General features: G+C 36.0%; 3 protein-coding genes across 6 annotated transcripts; 2 read left to right on the top strand and 1 right to left on the bottom strand.

The window, feature by feature from the left end:
- The first annotated feature begins 75 nt into the window (after positions 1-75).
- LOC135832298 (transmembrane and coiled-coil domain-containing protein 4-like) lies at positions 76-7,469 on the top strand. Of its 2 annotated transcripts, XM_065345459.1 has the most exons (11): positions 76-318; positions 505-848; positions 972-1,122; positions 1,611-1,628; positions 1,992-2,121; positions 2,755-2,999; positions 5,743-5,941; positions 6,103-6,272; positions 6,398-6,600; positions 6,728-6,864; positions 6,978-7,469. In XM_065345459.1, the coding sequence occupies exons 1-11, from the start codon at positions 303-305 to the stop codon at positions 7,222-7,224; spliced, it is 1,860 nt and encodes a 619-aa protein (XP_065201531.1). In that variant the 5' UTR covers positions 76-302; the 3' UTR covers positions 7,225-7,469. The 2 variants fall into 2 exon arrangements, with proteins under 2 accessions (XP_065201531.1, XP_065201540.1); XM_065345468.1 differs by lacking the exon at positions 1,611-1,628 and having other exon boundaries at positions 77-318.
- A 502-nt stretch (positions 7,470-7,971) lies between these two features.
- On the top strand, positions 7,972-11,581 carry LOC135832195 (uncharacterized). Of its 2 annotated transcripts, XM_065345297.1 has the most exons (7): positions 7,972-8,167; positions 8,271-9,389; positions 9,459-9,593; positions 9,669-9,905; positions 9,978-10,181; positions 10,261-10,494; positions 11,036-11,581. In XM_065345297.1, exons 1-7 carry the CDS (start codon positions 8,142-8,144, stop codon positions 11,202-11,204), a joined length of 2,124 nt encoding a protein of 707 aa, XP_065201369.1. In that variant the 5' UTR covers positions 7,972-8,141; the 3' UTR covers positions 11,205-11,581. The 2 variants fall into 2 exon arrangements, with proteins under 2 accessions (XP_065201369.1, XP_065201379.1); XM_065345307.1 differs by lacking the exon at positions 10,261-10,494 and having other exon boundaries at positions 7,977-8,167.
- Positions 11,582-12,688: 1,107 nt separating this feature from the next.
- LOC135832204 (uncharacterized) lies at positions 12,689-20,579 on the bottom strand. 2 transcript variants are annotated; one of them, XM_065345321.1, is made up of 10 exons: positions 20,361-20,579; positions 19,738-19,932; positions 19,528-19,542; positions 19,010-19,416; positions 18,781-18,938; positions 18,589-18,703; positions 15,448-15,632; positions 15,169-15,374; positions 14,548-15,097; positions 12,689-14,467 (listed from the first exon to the last, which is right to left on the bottom strand). In XM_065345321.1, the coding sequence occupies exons 2-10, from the start codon at positions 19,909-19,911 to the stop codon at positions 14,388-14,390; spliced, it is 1,890 nt and encodes a 629-aa protein (XP_065201393.1). In that variant the 5' UTR covers positions 19,912-19,932; positions 20,361-20,579; the 3' UTR covers positions 12,689-14,387. The 2 variants fall into 2 exon arrangements, with proteins under 2 accessions (XP_065201393.1, XP_065201402.1); XM_065345330.1 differs by lacking the exon at positions 19,528-19,542 and having other exon boundaries at positions 20,361-20,578.
- Between the last annotated feature and the right edge of the window lie 126 nt (positions 20,580-20,705).

Raw genomic sequence — 20,705 nt, 5'->3', positions numbered from 1 at the left:
AAACGCTGCAAAACTCAAATTACACGGCAAAATACCGCGTCAAATGTCATTTGAAATCAGCTGACGCTGAATCACTTCACTAACTTCACAAAAAAAAATGGAAAATAAAAACAAATGAAGTTATCAGTTTAATTGTAAGTTCGCAGTTCATAAACGGAAGTGATTTCTTCACTGAGAGATATTTTTCTTCACATTGCCCGCGTATATTCGGTGAAGAACGATATGAAGCTTAATTAATACAGCCCAGTGGCCATCTCGAGCAATGATGTATCCATTGTACAGCAGCGATATAATCTATCCAAATGTCAGAGGAACGAGGTAAGTGAGTCATTGTGTTTGAAGTACGATAAATTGAAACTCGAGTTGACATTTGAAATGAAAATAATTGCACACGAACATGCCCGCAGCACGAATACCATCGCTAGGGAACCATCGCTTCTACATTATATATGTCTTAGTCGTAGATAATGGTACATTTCTATCGTGTTCGCCCACTTGTTGCAGGTGGCGTTGAAGAACCAGTCGCGTGCGGTACCAGCAAGATCGACAAAAATGCAAACTCGCACCGCAATTCAGTGCATAACGCGAGTTTCGACGACGACAATTCCAAAACCAAAAGCGATGCGAACCCAAAACCGAACGTGGACGTCAAAACGAAGGCAGCTGTCGCTGAGCAACAGCTAGCTCTGTCCAAATTGGACGAATCGAATGTTTCAGAAGCGGGCAGATTTTCTTTGGCCGCTATTTGCGCTTCCTCTTTGTGCGAACTATTTGGTAACGAATGGGACGCAGATTTTTGTTCGAAATGTATCAAATCTGTTACAGTCAGTTTGCAGCTGCCACAACGGGTAGGTGTATGTGCTAGTGCTAGTGCACTTGCACCACCTATCGCCTAATTAGTCTTACTACCTTTTAGCTACGGTGCGTAGTTTATTTCTACTGCGAGTAAAACGGCCCCCGATCGGTTTCAGGTGCAGCCGTTGATGAACGAACTAATCAAAGGAACCGCTTCTCATTCTGTTGAGCCATACGTCGATCTTGTACGTGCTGAAGCGTTTTTCGAGAAATCCGAAGACCTCGGCAACGTTATCTTCAATTTCATTACAATAGCCGTTCAAGATGGTACGTTTCAAAGTGTTTCCCACCGTGCCTGGTCTCGAGTTTCTTCATTTTCTACGAATACACTCTCAGCCATATGAGCGTATTTTTACGAATTTGCGTTTTCCAATTTCACTCGTACATCCGGTCGCGGTCTTTTTACACGTCAGTTTTCGATGTTGCAAATTTTTTTAACCCAAAAAACTCGAGGCTTGAAAAATTCCAGGTACCGCGAAGTATCCACGAATGCGAGTATCAAGTATTACAGTTTAGTAGACACTCGGCAATACACAGGTGTATTTTTACGAGTTGATTCGTTTGTGTATAAGTAACGTGTGGGTGATAAACTTTGATACGAGTGCGAAAAGCTGCACAGATATTCGTACTAAGCTTGAAAATAAGCGACAATATGGTGGTAGTCGCTTTGTCGGTCATCGACACAGTCATTTTTACTCGTTGATCATTAACTGAGTGATTACTAACGGACGGTTTTGTTGTTTAATGCATTCAAGGAGTACGCATCGGCGTCGGTATTGTTATACTCATTTTTATCGTTAGTAGTTACAGTTAGGTGCTACTCTTTAGTTATATAGTATGTAGGTAGTTGATAAGTTTTTCGCTCGTTTTTTGCAAACTTAGGCGTAATTTCGCTGCTGTAGTGTTGCTACATGGTCTTAATTGCTTTTAGGTACTACTAGCGACAGTAGGTTAGTTCATCACGTAGGTATTATCTTTGTAGTATGTCGATTATAATATATTTGCTAATCAGCCGTGTAACAGTACAGTAGGTATGTCTAGCATAGTGCATAGATATTTGCTGGTATTTTGTTTTGTTTTTCTGTTTTTTTTTATTTTTTTTTCGTTTTTTGTAACGTTGAAACTTTGCGACGCAGGTTCATACGACGCTCGATGGAGAGTTTTACTGCGCCATATATCTCAAAAACTTGAAATTGATGCCCAAAAAATGGAAGAGTACGAAAGGATGCTGATTCAATACTTGTTACAGAAATACGAACAATCTCAGTACGGTTTTACATGTCTCGTTTATTTGCCCATTTAATTTTCAATTATTTATTTTAGTCTTTTAATTATGTACTTTCGTGTATTTCGTGTTCAGTGTTCGGTATTTGTACACATTGTGCGTAAATTATTGTTTGGCTTACGATAATATGAATAATTGCCACCCCCCCAAACCAATCCCCTGGGACAACTATTTTAAAGGGGACATCCTGAGAAATATTTTAAAGCAAATTTGCCAAAAAAAAAAAAGAAAAGAAAATAGCGGGCATATTTTTTGAACTGGACAAATCTAAATTTATCACGTGCCAAACTTTCGAGTAGCACAGTGCATTATTCGATTTCTGGTGTATTTTTTAAAATCAAATTTAAGCCAAAAATGATGAAAAAACATTGTAAATTATTTGTACTTAATCGTGTGAGTATTGCGTATTAGTTAGAGGTAGATAGAATTCGTATCAAAAGATTCGAGTGCTATTTGCTTTGTGACACCTCTGCTACCTCACCTAGTAGAAGGTAAATTGCGTACTCTCTCGCTTTTCGTATTTATTGCGTAATAACTAAACAACACTACAATACACATTTGTGACCTATAGAGACATACTTGTAAATTGTAATACAAATGTTTCTGTTCTGCAGGGAAGAAAAAAAGGCAACGGCTAGTCGAAAACTATCAGCCAAGGCGAAACGATACGCATGGATTGGTTTAGCGGCCGTAGGAGGTGGAGCTCTGATCGGAGTGACCGGTGGCATTGCTGCGCCTCTGATCGGATCTGGCCTGACGAGCGTTTTAGGCTCGTCGGCGCTGTTCGCTGCAATCGGATCGACAACTGGAATTGCCGTCGTAGGTTCGCTGTTCGGTGTTGCCGGTGGCGGATTGACAGGTAACTAGCTGACAACTCGACTCGTACACATAATTTACCTACCACTTACCGGTTGTTCTTACCTGTAAGAAAGCATCATTGTTTCGTTGAAAATTGTACGACGACGACGACGACTAGGTGTATCGTGCGAGTTCTCGAAAATGAAATACCTACAGGGATTCTACTTCAATTTCTCTCAAACACAATAATTTTAGTAACCAAAAAGCCGGAAAAAGTAGCCAAAAAAAATGTTAATGTAAAAGAAAAGTGGCAACCAAAAAACTTCAATGCATACAAAACATTCCGTGTTATTTTAGATTACAAAAAAAAAGTAACGAAAATTTCGATAGCAGTTTTTTCAAAAAAACACAGAAAAAACCATCAAAATTCGAATGAAAACCATTTTTGTAAAAAAAACTAGCAAAATCTCAAAACAGATAATTATCAACATTACGAAAGTAAACTGCTCGTAGATCAAAATGCAAAAAGAAAGCATGAAAAAATATTGGATTCCGGAAACATAATCGAAAAACATGTTAAACTACTGAAAAAATAGCAAAATTGAAAGAAGAGGGGGAAGTCTACCAAAACAGGGAGGAACGAAATTTAATCTTTTATTCAAAATCATTTCAAAAAATCAAACACAAAAATTCCAAATGTAAAATAGCAGAAATGTTGACACGAGCGAGGATTCGATGAAAAAAAAAATTATTCGAGTGTTGAGAAATAATAATATAAACAATAATTAATCGTAAAAAAATTCCCTAAATAAGAAAAATGATTTTAGAACGGGAAACTTCAGGAAAGGGCGGCGGGGGAAAGGGGAGATTGCAATTCAAATTTGGAAAAAATGTACCTTGCTTCAAAAAGAAAAAAAATCCTTCATCAAAACTGTCAAAAATTGACACGATTAAAAAAAATGGAAAAAAGGCGAAAAAATTATTGAAAAGAGAAAATGACCAAAACAGGAAGCAGAGCAAAGATCAAGAGAGAAAAAAACGGTCAAAAAATAATGTAGAAAAACCTCTTCGTGATCTTCTTTTAATAAATCAAAATCATAAGTCCCTATGAATAAAACTCAAGAGCAAAATTCAAAATTAACCAAAAAACAGAGTTTTGTCAAAATTAAAAAGTTGAAAAAAATCACGACGATTCCAGAATAAAAGTTCAATTAAGTATATAGAAAAACGTTATTGAAAAAATTAAGGTAGAAAACACTAAAATTTGAGAAAAAACATCGCAAGAATCGAAAAAAAAAACTTACGAAATTCAACGATAAAATTGCGAAAACTTCACAAAAATTTAGACTCAAAAGAAAGCACAAAAATTCAGGGAAAATCGTCGAAAAATTCAAAATTATAAAATAAAATCTATGAGAATTCAAAAGAATAAAATTTGAAAAAAATCAAGAGATCCTCAAAAAAATTCAAAATAAAACCATCAAGTCTCAAAGTCCAAAAAAACTGGAAAAAATTGAAAAAAAATCTGTAAAAAGGGGAATTTTACAAAAATTTGAGCAGAAAAAATTACTAAAATTTGGAGCTAAATTAGGAGACAATTTTATAAAAAAAATTTTGAAATTTCAAAAAAAAAAGGTTTCGCCGAAATTACATAAGAACAAAAATTTAGGCAGTAAAACGAATCATTAAAATTCAAAACAAAATTATGGAAATGATGAAAATAGAAAACTCTCGAAAATTCAGTTCAGCAAAAATCATTAAGAATTCATAACTCAGAGAACCCACGAGAATTAAAATTAGGTATAAATTCGGAAACAAATCGAAAAATTTCTAGTAAAACTAAAGAGAATTCAACAGAGAAAAATAATTCGAACTTGAAAAAAAAAATTGTTCAAATAGAGAGGAAATCTACAGGACGTTCCCTTATAACTGGAATGGTAGAGGAAAAGAGAAGAGGTATCAACTGATGAACGATATCAAAATGGAGAAAAATCCACCACAAAAGGTGAAAATAAAACAAAAAACAAATTCATCAAATCTTGAAACAGCTTCCTTCCCTTCTTGAAAAACAAGATCGAAATTTAAAGAAAATCATGATTTTTGAAAGAAGAAAAATCACAATTCCACAAAAATGTGAGCAAAAAAAACACTTGTTTTTTTAAGGCACGAAACTCAAAAAAAAACTGTTGAAATGAAAAAAATGCAGTCAAAATTTAGGCAAAAAATTACCACAATTTAGAATAAAACTATAGAGTCGTGAAAATTCAAAGTTAAAAAAGTCTGTCAAAACTGGAGAAAGTTTGCCAAAATTTGAAAAGAGAAAAAAATGGAAATTCTGGGAAAATCATCGAAAAACTTGAACTGAATAAGTAAGGAGAAATCTCGACTACTTGAGCAATAAAATCGCACAAGCTCAAAGGAAAATTTTTATGAAAAAATCACGAGATTTCAAGGTGATAAAACTCGGTAAAAATTCAGGTGAAAAAAAATCATCAAAATTCACAGCAAAATCATGGAAAAATTATTTTGGAAAAAAATCACCACCAAAATTCAAGATGTAAAAATCAAAAACAGGAGAAAATCCACCAAAAACCATCGAGAAATTCAAAAATAGCGATGCCATTTAAATAAAAGCAATGTTTTTTTCGAAGAATTTTGGATAAAATTTTGAACAAAAAAAGGAAATGTGTGAAAAAACTCTGAAGAAGTAATTTTTAGTGACCAACGAGTACAATCCTGTGAACATTAGCTTGCAATGCAATGCAATCTACCTTCTGTTATACCCTTGTGTTTTTTTTTTGTAGGATATAAAATGCGCAAACGTGTTGGTGACATCGAAGAATTCGAATTTCACAAACTCGAACCGCTTACTGAGGCCGGCAACGACAACACTGACGCCGAAGCTGTCACCAGTACCGATTCTGATACCGCTGATAAAAGTATAAACACGCTTAACGAGCTGCACATCACGATCGCCGTCTCCGGATGGATCAAGGATAAAAAGTGAGTAGATAAGGAGGGCTACGTAGCCCTGGTGAGTGGTGATCGATTGATGCGATGCAATTTGAATTTATATAGAATGACGAATCGTGTTCAGCGACCAGCTAGTTGATTGGTTGGTTAGCGGTTTTACTGACCGAGTACCTATTTGAATTTGTTTGCAGCGACGAGAATTACATAAAAGCGTGGTCGCATTTATTCGTCAGTCGAGAACAGTACTACCTCAAGTACGAAAGCAATTATCTGCTGGAGTTGGGCAAAGCGATGGAATATATTTTTTCATTCGTCGCCTCGTTCGCTACCCAAGAAGTTTTAAAATTAACCGTATTTTCTGGTAGGTAGCTCGGTACTCTACCTGCACGTCTTACTCTACCTTACCAAAAATTATTACCAGTAATTTACCAAAAAAAAAAAAAACTCGGCTTGAAGTTATTGGGTCACGTTTGTTTGTGTTTGTAGGATTGGTGACTGCGGTTACGTGGCCTGCTGGTTTACTGGGATTGGCTTCGGTCATCGATAATCCGTGGGGAGTATGCCTACGCAGATCATCTCAAGTGGGCAAGCAATTGGCCGAAGTGCTTTTGGCGCGAGATCAAGGCCATCGACCGGTCACTTTGGTTGGATACAGTCTGGGAGCTCGTGTCATATTCTACTGTTTGCGGGTAAGTGCAGAGCATTCAATACCAGCGCTCATCAACTATGGTCATTAGATTTGCATTCGAATGTACTCGACTATAGGAGGTACCTAACCAATGTATGTACTGGTTTTTGACACTTTGACGTTTACAGGAAATGTCCGAGCGCAAAAATTGCCAAGGCATTGTTCAAGATGTGATATTGATCGGAGCTCCTTGTACCGCTCAACTCTCCGACTGGAGTAAATTTCCCAAAGTGGTGGCTGGTCGAATCATCAACGGATTCAATCGGTAGGTATTAGTAGGCATTCGCCATTAACCGTTGGGTTCTGTGTAGGCTGCTGCTGTACCGACCACATGTATCTATAGTCTGAATTTTGGTTGAGATTTGTGCTTTTTTTCAGCGGTGATTGGTTGCTGAGATTTTTATACCGGACGTTGTCGATGGCAGTAGACGGAGTTGCCGGCTTGCAAGCGATCGATTTAAAAGACCGTAGAATGATCAACATCGATTTGACTGATATGGTGACTCGCCATAGTGATTATCCCGAACACATGGACGCTATTCTATCGAAAATAGGTATCCCTCTATCGTGTGCCAGCAGCAGCGACGACATTTTAGTTACCAATAACGAATCACTGCAACCTTAGCAGTTGTCTTATACACAATTTCATCTACTTATCAACATATTATAAAACTGTATTTGTACCTGTACCTCTACCATTAGGACGATAACAATAAATAATACAATACTAAGTGTTTTAAGATAATAAAAATGTAGGTACGTGATACACGCACCCAATACGCACTTTTGTACATTTGCATTGTATTGTATCTACTCACTCGTATTTTGTATGTACGACAGTAATGCCAAAATATACGAGTCAATTTTTAACCGTATTATTTTTTATTCCATTTTAACGTGAAAACGTGATGTCTGGCTTAATAGTTTTAATACATCATACATGCGAAAGTGATGAAGACTGAGATGGAATCTAAGAGTAAATAGGCGAATCGTGAAAAAATTATACCAATGGAAAGAAAATCAAATTTTCTTTATTATATTAAGGGCTCCTTGAGATGGATTTTGATTTTTGATTTGTACCTACTTCTGCAATAAATTCTCTACTTAGAAATGTTTTATCCATTCTCCTGCATGCATATTGTCATTGCCGAAGGCAGAAGTATTTGATTTGTACAAATTTTTGCAATATTCGCCTCTGAGATAATGGAGAATTAGCATTCTTTAATAATAAGGCGTAAAATGTTCTAATTTAATTACTATCACACGTATCAGTATGCCATGAATTAGAATAATTAAGAATAAAATCAAATTTTTATTAGAATTATTCATCGACAGTTCGACACCTCCTCCCGAAATAAGGTACTCATAAAAAATACAAATAAATTGGAGCCACAAAAACATTATGCCTTCACTTAGATCAGTATGCAAACATGAGTGCAGATGGTGAATTTAGTTCTGAGTTCTGATGATTCTGATAACAATAACATCGTAATCCTCATTCATCAATTACTCAATTAGTGTTACGTAAATTTCTTTTTCACGATGGATTCCTACGGAGACGATTTGACGTAAGTAATTCTACAGAAGACCACACTTTAGCTAATTTAAGATAATACCAATAATGTCGGACGTCGGTTGTGCACTCACTTATATCTTTGTCACGTTCAACAGGCTTATTGTGCAGCGAATGGGATCTTTCCATCTGAAATGGATTGAATTAAATAAAACCTGCAAAATGCTACAATCATCTCTTGCCGAAGCGAATTCCAAAAACGACGAACTAGAGATGAAGTTGGCTCAATCCAAAGAAGAGACAAAGAAAATCAAGGAAGACAACAAAAGATTGGTTGTGATTGTGAAAAAAATGGAACGAAAGTTGCGAACTGGTTCTGTACACAAATTAATCAACGTAATGAAGCAGACAATCCGCAAATACGATGAAAAAGTTTTACCCGGCGTCTCAGAACTTACTAGAGATTTTATCGATACTAACGAAGAGTTGAGTATTTCTAGCAGCGATGATGAAAGTGATTCGTTGTCATTCTCTTTGGCCATGCACAACTATTCCAAGGCACTTTCGTATTCTACTAATGATAATCGTTCAAAATCTACTGAAAGCTGCGCCGATTTGCAATCGGTTCAAGATACACATTCGAAGGTTATCACCGCATTGAATAATTGCTCTAGCGAAACAGTTTCGGAAAATACTCCTGTATCGGAATCATTATCTAGGCAATCGACGCTGAATCCAGCACCTTCAGTAAATAACGACCAATCGAATGATGGAAATATTCAACATGAAGCTATTATCGATACTAGATGTGATTCTAGAATCAGCTCTTCGTCTGTTATACTTCCATCGAATAATGTGGAGAAACCCGAAGAGACTTCGGTATCTATACAAACACCGAACCCAGATCAATGTATTTCTTCAACATCATCATCATTACAAAATAATGTTTCTTCTACGCACGACGTATTAGCACAAAAATCACCGATACGTCTCCAGTCAGGTTTTGTCGTTGTATGTAATATCGAAACTTTATGCGTCGAAGAACAAAATGCTGAAGACAACGAGCCCTCTTCAGTATTACTAAACTTATTGAAAGGTACTTCTTCAAATGTAAATGATAAATCTTCGTCGAATCATGATATAGAAAATATTGAAATCACCGATCAAGGAAACAGTAAAAAGAAACCGAACGATACCGTACTACCTGTAATGGTTGTGGAAACTGATTCGAAAGATGGTTACGATTCTTCGAGTGACATAGTCGAACTGCAGCCAAGGTAAAATGTGAAAATAATCAAGTTTGAGTTACCTGAATCAAAAATATGTTTAACGTGAATTTTTTTCAGTGCATCTGAAACGAACCAAGTGCAGACATTGAAACGTCCCTGTCCTTCTCCATCAAGTGTTGATGAATCTGCCCCAAAACGTTCTACAATTTATCATTCGTCACCATCTGCGAATTCATCGAGTTTGAAACCTATGTAAGATTCATTCTTCAGTTTGTTCAAAATGCGAATTATTTTCATTTCTCTTTATTCTGTTTTTTTGTTGTTTAGAAAATGTTTAATTTGCGAGTACGAAAATCTAGACGATAGTAAAACTTACGCTACTTATATTTTTCTTGACGATCACATCATCGAAAAGCATTCCTGTCCATTTCCGCCGTATAAACGCTGCCTATTTAATACTGATCAGGGTCAATGTAGGAGACACTTTCATCCGAAACAAAATTACCATAAACATGTAAAACGAGCTCATTCTAACCAAGATCTAAATCCGAATTTAAAAAAAAGGTGTGCATTGTGTATTCTCATTTTGATTTCAATTCACTTCTCACATTACTACATTTATTTCACTTTTTTCAGACTGATCAGGTGTGCGGATTGTACTAAACTGCACCTGTTCGAAAGCGATTTTAAAGAGCATCGTGCTCGGTTTCACGATAAAACCTCAAACAAGAATAAGCCCAACTCGAGTTCTTTGGCTACATTACGTAACGTGAGTGTTAAAAAATCAAAATCGAAGGAAAAATCAGAAATATTTGTTCGTCCTGCGGCTCCTCAAATGACGTAAGATATATTGTTTTTATTAAAATTAATGATTCATTTTCACTCGTGACGAAATACCGCATAATTCGTGAATTTGTAGTAGAGAATGCGAAGTTTGTAAGAAAGATAATCGTCCATCTGCTCAGTACAAATTATACGATGAACTCGATGCGCACATTTTGAAATGTCATTCGGATCCATTTCCTGAATATTTTCGATGTCCCTATTGTAACAGACATTTCAGAAATGTGAAATGGTTAACTAGTCACATAATCAAGAAACATCCCAACAAATATTCCACATCGCCGCTAGAAAAATTCCTACCACCAGAAACGTAAGATTACACATCTTTGAGACGCTTGTAAACTTCTTTGATGCTCGTATCCTATATTCAAGCTTTGCTTTTATCTTTTATTCGTAAATTTATCTGGTGTTTTCTTTAATAAAATCTCTCTTCTCTGTTCTTTCATTTGCGTATTGATCTCTGTTCTTTCATTTGCGTATTGAGAGAATATTTAAATACGGCGTGCAGTAGCGTAGAAAATTTTTCTCTTTCATCATTTTTGTGAGCGGAACTATTATGTATACTACAAGTAAACGTTTTCTTGATTCGTTAAATGTTATTGATATGCGTATTTCATCGCTGTCAAGTTCATTTTATTGGTCTTGATGATTTTCAACTTGTTCGTCGATGTTTTGAGAATTTTAAAGTGAAGTTAGTCTAGTACTATGTTAAAAACAAGATTTTTTTGAGAAAATATGAAAATTTTGCTATCCGCTAGTAGATAGAAGACTTGTAGATTCATCAAATTCAAAATAGGTAACTTATTCGTTATAAATGTTTTTAAAACCTTGTCAACTATTTTTAAAAACAGGTCACCAGAAGATCTTCAGCAAACGATGAGTAATCAAGCAGCTGATGAGCAGAGACCAACGACACCAGTGCCGAAGGAAAAAGGATGCGCTTTGAGAATACTTTCACCGTCTACGATTAATAGTGCAATTTCCGCTGTAATTACATCTTTGATACCGCCAAGCCAATGATTCAACGCTGCTTATTTTTTAGCCGGAAATTTCAGTCACTCGTGTACAAAAAGCGATTTTTAATTTAATTTATTATGTTCTTGACGATTATTACCATAGTATTATTTATTATTTTTAAAGTTCCTTTAATATCGTATGATCAATTTATTCCGATGTACCTACCGAGTTATTTGACATGTTCATAGTTGTGTGATCATTTTTGAATTCGTGTCTGTTTTCATTTTCAGTAATGAAATTTATTCTTTTTACACCTATGTACTTATTGCTAATTTTATTTCAGAACAATTTAAAATAAAACTATTTAGAGATTCTTATGTATTTGTGAGTTTAAAATGTTCAATTTCTACAAATAAATCGTGAAAATTTTATTTAAAAAATTGTCGAGAATTTTTTGAGTACTTTTCGTTTTTAAGTTGTATTGTCTCAGGTGGAAAAAACACTTTCATTGTTCGGCAACTATACAGTATGACACAAAAGTAGTGCTCGGTGGTTTTCATTTCCAAGTGGAAAGAGCTAGCGAGATAAATGAAGCGGCTTTGAGTAAGGAAAAATATATTAAAGGCTTTCAAAAGCGACCTTGAAAATTCCAGGCCCAAGCACAGGGTGCCCACAAATTGAAAAACCGGTTTGGTCAAATAATTCAAACTGGTTTTTATTGGCGCAATGTATTCTACACGCTAAGGCGACAATAATGTGATATGAATTTTAAGAAACCGGTTCATTAATTTGCAACCAGTTGACAAAAAATACGCAAAAATTGTAGATAGAGAAAAAAGCTTGAAACAAAAGTTGTAGAGCGTGAAAAATTACACAATTCTGTCTAATCACATTTTGAAACCGGTTCATTGGTTCACATTTAGCAACCGGTTTTTGGCAATCGCCTAAAAATTGGTGAACTATTTTTGCTGGTCAGATTTTGAAAATGGCTAATTAATTTTCAACCAGGGAACTTTTGATGGCTTGCTGCGAATTAATGAACTGGTTTCAAAATCTGATTAGCGAAAATAGTTCAATTTTTCACACTCTATGACTATGTTTCAAGGGGGTCCTATTCAAACTTGTTTCCAAAATTGTGTCAAACAATTTCACTTCCAAAAAAATTAAATGAGTTGAAAAATGTCTTTCAGATTGAAAGATACGGGAGGAGAGGGGGGAAGAATACGAATTCAAGAAAACCACTCAAGGTGTCCACTTCAGCTTTGATTTTCAATTTTTGGAGAATTTTTGAAAATTCAAAGTCTGTGTCTTTCATGAAAATTGAAAAAGATGATAATGAGGCAAAATAAATTTTTATTTTGCCTCATTATTGGCACAATTTTGGAAACAAGTTTGAATAGGACCCTTTTCATTACAATATCCCGCAAAAAACCTTTTTGTAGGAACCGAATAAATCCTCTCATTTCACCTAAAATTCCTGGACTATAAGGGTAAGGGGTGAACAGGAAGGGTAACTGATAAAATTCGGTAATTAAGAAGTACATACGTAGATTTCAAAGTACACAGTATATTAATAAAAAATAAACGTACACATCTGAAAAGAGGAAAAAAATGCAAACATATACGACTCTTCTTGAATTAAGCGTACAAAAGTAATCAATTTTTTACGGTATAGAGCCTTAAAAAATTAGCCAACTTATTCAATTAAATTGCACTGCGGTTTCGTAACGAAAAAGTTTTAATATCTTATAAAGTACTTTTGTACTTTTTTTTTCATCTTTACTCACTTTCCAAGTACAAACAAATACTTGAAGTACAAATACAAACAAGAACACACTCGTATTTAACGAACTAGTACGTGAATAGAGAGACACAAATAAATACCTAAAGTAAATGATATCACTATCATTAAAATTTAATACTGTTCGATTTCTTTTTTTTGTTTTTACCCCGTCCAAAATGGTAAACGGGATATGAATTTTTTTCAAAATTCAGTAAACAATTGTCTAGTAGAACTTCTACGAGGATAGAAATTTAAAAAAAAAAAAACAAATTTAAACTAACTTCTTCGAAGATTTGAAATACATATAAGAAATTAAAAATTAATTATTCAAGGGAAAACAAAAACATTTTTTAAAAATGCATTTTCACTCCAGAGTTAGGTAATAAATTTAATTCTAAGCACTATTTAAAATAGTGAGAAAAATTTGTTCGCCGGAGGAGCTAAGGAGTGAAGCTGTGATCAGGAATTCAGGTTTCTAGGATCTACAGAGAATTCTTCATCCATTTAAATCCTTAGTTGCATAGGAAATTGCATATTTTTCCTGACACAAATCACAAAGCTTGAAATTATGGCACCATTTATGGAAGTGTTTTCAAATTAACCTAAGCAGCTGAAGTTTCTAGAAGTGGGTATTAATATTTTAATCAACCTCCAGAGCTATCTCTTTGCCATTTTTATCCAAATTGAAAAAAAAAATCAAAATTCTTAAGTAATCCGATTAAAAGAAACCTTTAACTTCCTGATCACAGCTACTCCTGCTGAGCCGACGAACGCCTTAAAACTAAACACTGAAATACACACATTGAGACACACTCAAATGCAAACATGAGTTGAAATATAGGTCATAATTAAGTACGTCATCATTTCTAAACCATTAGGACAAAAATGTAATAAGGTATTAGAATAAAGAAAAAAATAAATTAATAACACTGAGACAGAATAAAGAAGAATAGAGAGAGAGAGACACACACACAATACAGCAAATTTGAAAAACAAAATAAAAACTTTGAACAAAGAAAAAACGAAAAAAAAATGCACTTCTGCGTACAAATCGTCAAAATTAAATAAATTATTATTAAATACCTCAACAATGTATAGGAAACTGTAACAATGAAATAAAAAAAAACGAAAATTAAACATACCTATTAAAAATGTTAAGTAAATTAATACTTACGATAAATACATCCTTCTAAATGCATCATTTTATAATTTGTTTTAAAGCTAAATACAGACATAACAAAACTCAACCATCTCACCAGAAAATCGCATCATTGTACCTATGATTACTGCAATACCTTGTTACATATAAATTACTAACAACAGAAAGATAAAGGCAGAAACAGATACGAAAATATGGCCAAGCATAAAGACGAAATTAAACTTGATTAAACTTCAACGTTGCCATTGCATTACCCATTTTGAAAAATAAAGAGAAAAAAATAAGGCTTGCCACTGAAATTGGTTTAAAAGAACATCTTGTGCATTTTTAATATCTTGCCAAGGCGTTGTTTAGCCGTCGCCATTCCTTTTTTCAGTTTACCTCCTACAACAGAAACGTGTAATGAAATACAAAACTACTTATATGTATAAGGATGAGAAGAGAAACAGAGATGGGATACTTACTCTTTGTAACATACGAATTGGAGTGCTTTTTCTCAGTGCCACTGTTACTCGACGGACTACACATGCTGTCATTTTTAATTCGTTTAGTCACCAAGTTAGTGGCCGGAGTAGAGGGTGAGGAGCTGCTTGGAGGCGTTTGTATCAGTTTGCAAGTTTTAGGCGTCACTACCTTGGTTTTATTCTTAGCTCGAGGTAATTTCTGTCCAGGTCTAGCTTTTTTGGTAAGTTTAGGTTTTTTTGAGGATGATTCGGGACTGGTATTGGTCGACGAATTAATCAATAGATCGAGACCGCTGTATGACGAGGATGGCGTTGAATGCATAGTGGAAGAAGTAGAAGGCACGTTGTATTCTGGGTTCGTGTAATTGCGACTCGAGCTGGTCACACTGTCGTCGATGACCAAGTCACCAGTGACATCGCTATCTATGGATAGAATCGAGTCGGTCGACGTTGGAATAAACGCCGTGGTTTTTTTGTGAATCGTTGTAGCCAGCGGTAGTTTCTTTTTGGGGCACTTTTTAGCGCATTTTTTTCGTCTGTTCGATTCGTCCTTTAACAAAATAATAAACGATGGGTAAAAACCGGAAACAATTGGCTGACAATTGATGAAAAGACAGGTACCATTGAATCACCATCGGCTCGTTTCATTGCTGCAGCTTCCAGACACTTGGCAACGGCGCTTTTCGTTTTCCTATCTCGAGTAGGTCGCGATGTTTTCACTTCGTTGATTTTCATCTTGATTTTAGGAGTCCATGTTTCGTCGTCTCTTTGAGAGAAACTGTATACGTCTTCTTCTTCGTCATCGGATAGGTCTAGCGATGGGTAAACTGCGCAGAGAACCGTTTAAATGAGAGAAACAGGTCCACACAGTGGGCAGAGAAGAAATAGATCTATTCTTACCGAAATCATCGTCTTGATGAACAGTTGTAGAGAAAGGGAATTCGAATTCTTCGACAGGTTCGGTTTTCTTTTTTGATATCGATGGTGATTCGTTTTTCTCTTTTGATTTACTTGCAGCCGATTTCTTGGTGCATCTTTTCTTCTTGGTGGGCGGAGGTGATGTCTCGATGAATTTACGTTTTGTACTACAAAAGACAAAGAAAATTGAAAGTGAACAAGGTTTCATTTTTTTCACTGTGTACTTTTTTATAAGTTGAAAAGTCGTGTCCGAAATTAGGGCGTTTGAAGGTACCCGAAAAAATATTTATAATTACACACTTGGGCTCGTTACATTACATTATCGCTTCAACTTTTTTTTTTTTAGTCGCCTACCAGTCAGAAAATCTGATGCATCCGATGGGTTCTGTGACTATGTTGGCTGCCATGGATTAGATGCAACTGATGCAAGGAATGAGCAGAGTGAAAGATTGTTACAATTTTGAATTTTGCACTGAACAAGAAATGGTCATTACAAACAAGCTCTTTCAGCACCATAGTTGACGACTGTACACATGGAAATCTGGTGGTGGTGTCAAAAACCAAATCGATTACATCTTAGTACAGAAGAGAAGGAAGTCGGCAATAACACAATCCAAGACTTATCCTGGAGCAGATGTTGCATCGGATCACCAATTGCTAGTGGCTTCCTTCAAATTGCGCCTTTGCAGTGGGAAGAAACCAACAAAGAAAAATTGCATAATTATACCTTACTGACCAAGAAAGGAAAAGACTTGCTGCCCAAATAAATATTGATCACACGGATGAAGAGGACCCATATACCTTATGGGAAAATATGAAGGCAGAAATCCAAAAGAAACACGATTTGGTGATCAAGAATAGGAAGGAAGAACAGGAAAAACGTCAACCATGGATGTCAGAAAAAATATTGAAGCTCATAGAAGAACACAGAAAAGTAAAACTGGAAGGAAATGATAACAAGTACAAAGCCTTGAATAGATGCGTTCAGAGAAATTGCAGGAAAGACAGAGAAACCTACGTGAACAGATGTTGTGAGGAAATTCAAGAATATGCTGACCACAATGAATCAAGCATACTATTTAAGAAGATGAACCAGATTACCAGAGATTTCAAACCACAGTCCGCAATCATGTGAAATCACAGCTGAGGATGGTACAGTAGCATGGGACTCAAATAAGATTCTACTGATTCTAGAGAACTGGAGATTGTATTGTAGCAAGCTATATTGGAGTGAACCACAGAACCCAAACAACATTGAAGTATAGGGAATTGAAGTAGACGTGTAGAAGAGCCAGAAATCTTACTTGACAAAGTGAGAGATGCCATCAAGGTGTTGAGAAAACTCAAAGCGCCTGAATGTGACTGCATTGAGACAGAGATACTACAGTCCATGGGTAAAGGCTTGTTTACATTGGCCGCGGAACAACTTGGATCCGTTCCGCAGAATCGGCGGATCTTCAAAAATATTTGAAAATCTGTAAGAACCTATGGAACGGTGTCTGTAGCCATCATAAACGACTACGTTACAACTCCAGCTTTGATTTTCCGCGGAAAATTTACGGTCTTGTTCGGCGGCCAATATAATGAGCCTTGAGAAAGCAGAGAAGGTGATCTGGAAGATATGCAACAACATATGGTACAAAAGAAAATGGCCAGAAGATTGGTGCAAATCAGTGTTAATTCTGCTACACAAGAAAGGTGATACGAAAAATTGAGCTATCACACAATAGCACTGATTCCACAGGCCAGTAAAGCAGTGCTCAGAATCAGAATCAGAATAATCAACATCAGAATCAAGGCATACTTGCATAGGCAGATTCTACCTGAACAGGTAGGTTTTATGCCTGGAAGAGGTTTAAGAGAGCAGATCTTGAACATCAGACAAATAATTGAAAAGTTCTGTGAATTCAACATCCCTGCAGTACTATGCTTCTTTGATTATGCAAAGACCTTCGACTGTGTCAATTGGACAAAGCTATATGAGATACTACACAAGAGGAGTTCCAGAGCACCTAATTGAGCTGATCAAATCACTGTATGACAAGAACAAGTAGATGGTGAGAGTAGGTGGAGAAGAGTCAAACCCATTTCAGTCAGAACAAGGAGTAAGGCAGGGCTGCATACTCTCGCCTCTGCTGTTCAACATCACTATGGTGAGTACATCATGCAAAAAGCCTTGGAGAACTGGGAAGGTGGCATCAAGATAGGGGGAAGAAGAATCTCAGAATCTCCAATCTCCATTATGCTGATGAGCTGATGACACATACCACCTTAATAGTCGCAAGTCGCAACCGCAAGTGAAGAGGAACTGGCAGAATTGATCAAGCGAGTCAGGAAGGCCAGTGAGGGCATGGGACTCATCATAAATGTGGGGAAAAACAAGGTCACGGTAGTTGATAGAGCTAGACACTTCCCAGAATCTTAAGCCTTGAATGAATTCAAAAAAGTGAACTCATTTATTTACTTGGGTTCACTTGTGGATGCTGAAGTAGGATCAGCCAAGGAAATTAGAAGAAGAATAGCTCTTGGAAAATCAACAATGTCTTGGTTGAGAAAAGTCAACACCAACTGGAAAATCTCCATAAAAAAAAGGAAGAGACTAATCAGGATGCTAGTTTTTCCAGTTTTCTTATATGGAGCGGAGACCTGGACATTGAAGCAAGATGATCAAAGAAGAATTGATGCTTTTGAAATGTGGGTATGGCGCAGGATGTTGAGGATACCATACACAGCGCACCGAACAAATGCATCAATTGTGGAACATTTGCAAGAACCAACCAGGATAAATAAAATATGTGAAACCAGGATAATGAGTTATTTTGGACACATAGCCAGAACGCCAAAAGAGGTCTGGAAAACATTGAAAAAGGAATTCTCTTTGGCAAGGTCCCTGGAACACGAGGGAGAGGAAGATCTCCAACAAGGTGGTGGACTGATACAGTCTGGAAAATAGTTGGTTCAGTTGCAAATGCAGCCACACCAGCTCAAGACAGAGAGGAGTGGCGGTCGTTGTTGGTGGAACACTAGTCGCTTGCGACTATGACGTTGATGATGATGATGATAACATCTTTCTATAGATTATTCAAGTAATCGAATGTAGCAAGCAGTAAGTGAAATCCTTACCATGGATTTCTAATACGTTTTGATTTGGCTCTAACATTATCATTTACAGCGTTGAGATTCGTTGTGCTAACTTCTTCCTCATTTTCCACTCGTTTGATGCGTAATTTAATCGGTTCTACAAAAGTATAACAAAATACACATGTCATTAGATCTCCCCTAACAACACAGTAAGAAAGAACAACCGCAACGTACTTGGTTTGTCGGCCACTTCCACAGGTTCAACGCTATCTGCCGATTGAATAACATAAGACGTATTGTCAACTGGATACTTGAATTCCTCTTCTAAATTACTGGTATTGATTACATCCGAAGATACTTCGGTCATAGGAGTAGATACAATTTCCTCTTCCCTAGAAACGCAAGCTAACGTTATTCGACGTCAACTTCCAAGTAGGTAATCGTTCAAAACACGCATAATTACCTTAAATTCTCCAAGTACCCATCAGCCAATGAATAAGTGACTGGAGCTGCAGGACATTTCGGCCAAACAGCCGATGTGCGTCTGAAATCCAGACTGGGTAATTTAATCGGAGCATTACCATCAGCTCTTTCTCTACGAGCTGACCAATCGCAAAAGTTGTCGACGGCGGTTTGGTAAATCGATGATTTCTGAATTGTAGGAACTATATCAGGTCTGATTTTCATTTTGGTATCGGTTACTTTGGTTATAGAAGCATTTTTCTGTATGAAGCTTCCGTTTGGCATGACGTGCCCGTTTGATCCTTGGAATCCGTCCAAGTTAGCATCGAAATTTAATTGAAGTTGTTCAATGTCAGCTGGATCAACGCTGGCGAGTTGATCGTAGCTACCAAATCCGGCCGAAGTCATCTGCGAAATTATTCGATGTGAGATAAACAACGTATGAAAATGTAAATTAAACATAGGTTTAGAAAATACATATAATAAAACAAACATACAATCACGCTAAAAAAAACTTACCATTTTCAACCACTCCTGAACGCGTGCAAAAAAAAAATAACGTAAACGAAATAAAATACTTGATACTAATGCGTCAGGTAATGATAAAGCGTACGAATTTGTAAGTAAGGAAATGAACAATTACAACTTTTCCAAGTGCAAATCGGTGCATCAAAATTAACTACGTAGATAAAAATCTAATATAACAACGATGTATTCCAATTCAAGTACCTCTGTTTCGGCAGGCGTAAAATTATTTTTGCCCAGAAATGAGAATACTTCTTCTTGTTTAAGTCCTTTTAAGCCCATAAGAACTTCTTCGATTTTAATTTCGTCGATATTATCGACTAATTCTTCTTTAGGTGACTCCAAAGTTGGCTCGACATCTTTACGTAATTCTCTCATATTGAAATCGATCGCAATATGCTGAAATAATATAACAAATCATGAGTGCGAAGTTCATTTTCTACAATAACATTCGGTAAAAGGAAATCGAAACAAAGGGAATCTATGACACAAATACCCAACGTAGACAGATCGAATCAAGATGTACCATTTCGTCAAATTATCATACTGAGTATCGATAGATAAACCTAGACGAACTCGAATAATTCTTGTAAATGTGATTAACAAAAGTGTAATACAAATTCAATGCAAATGTTGAACTTATCGAGTCCGTAGGTTTCTGTGTCAAATTCTTGGGGCATTGTTTCGAAATAGAACTTCTTTTATTACGAATTAATCGCAGAAGAGAATTTGAATAATACGTATGGTCGATAACGATTCTACTAATCACGAAAATCGTTTAAAATAAGCTCGTATCAATAAATATATGAGTAAAATCTTGAACTTACAAAATCTAGTCCAATTTCTTCCCGAAGAAGAATTATTGGCGTTCGTTTACCAAGCCATTGTCAGTGTTTGGGAAGAGTGTTCTATGAATCTATGTACTTTTAAAAAGCACGAGATTGAGGAAAATCACTCGAAAAATACATTTTTTCGAAAACCAAAGTAATTTTATCAATTTTGAAATTTTTATTTATTTACGAAATGAAAATTTTTACAAACACAATTTCAGCCTTTCAGGTCATGATTAGCGACGGCTGAAGAAAGAAGGCTGAAAGTATAATTATAGTACGTTTCGAATACGTGCGGAACGCTAATAGCTAGCCGAATCAAAAAGTTCAAAAGTTGAAAAA

The sequence above is a fragment of the Planococcus citri genome, chromosome 1, assembly GCF_950023065.1.
Source record: "Planococcus citri chromosome 1, ihPlaCitr1.1, whole genome shotgun sequence".
NCBI lineage: Eukaryota > Metazoa > Arthropoda > Insecta > Hemiptera > Pseudococcidae > Planococcus > Planococcus citri.
This window is presented reverse-complemented; position numbering and strand designations above follow the sequence as displayed.

Bases quoted from the DNA above. Each gene is read 5' to 3' on its own strand.
- LOC135832195 (XM_065345297.1), top strand. From the start codon at position 8,142: ATGGATTCCTACGGAGACGATTTGAC. The intron at 8,168-8,270 runs GTAAGTAATTCT...CACGTTCAACAG, and splicing joins TCCTACGGAGACGATTTGAC to GCTTATTGTGCAGCGAATGG. The intron at 9,906-9,977 runs GTGTGCATTGTG...CACTTTTTTCAG, and splicing joins AATCCGAATTTAAAAAAAAG to ACTGATCAGGTGTGCGGATT.
- LOC135832204 (XM_065345321.1), bottom strand. From the start codon at position 19,911: ATGAGAGAATTACGTAAAGATGTCGAGCCAACTTTGGAGTCACCTAAA. The intron at 18,704-18,780 runs GTACGTTGCGGT...ATACTTTTGTAG, and splicing joins GGAAGTGGCCGACAAACCAA to AACCGATTAAATTACGCATC. The intron at 15,098-15,168 runs GTACCTGTCTTT...ATTTTGTTAAAG, and splicing joins GAGCCGATGGTGATTCAATG to GACGAATCGAACAGACGAAA.
- LOC135832298 (XM_065345459.1), top strand. The intron at 3,000-5,742 runs GTAACTAGCTGA...TTTTTTTTGTAG, and splicing joins TGCCGGTGGCGGATTGACAG to GATATAAAATGCGCAAACGT. The intron at 6,865-6,977 runs GTAGGTATTAGT...GCTTTTTTTCAG, and splicing joins ATCATCAACGGATTCAATCG to CGGTGATTGGTTGCTGAGAT.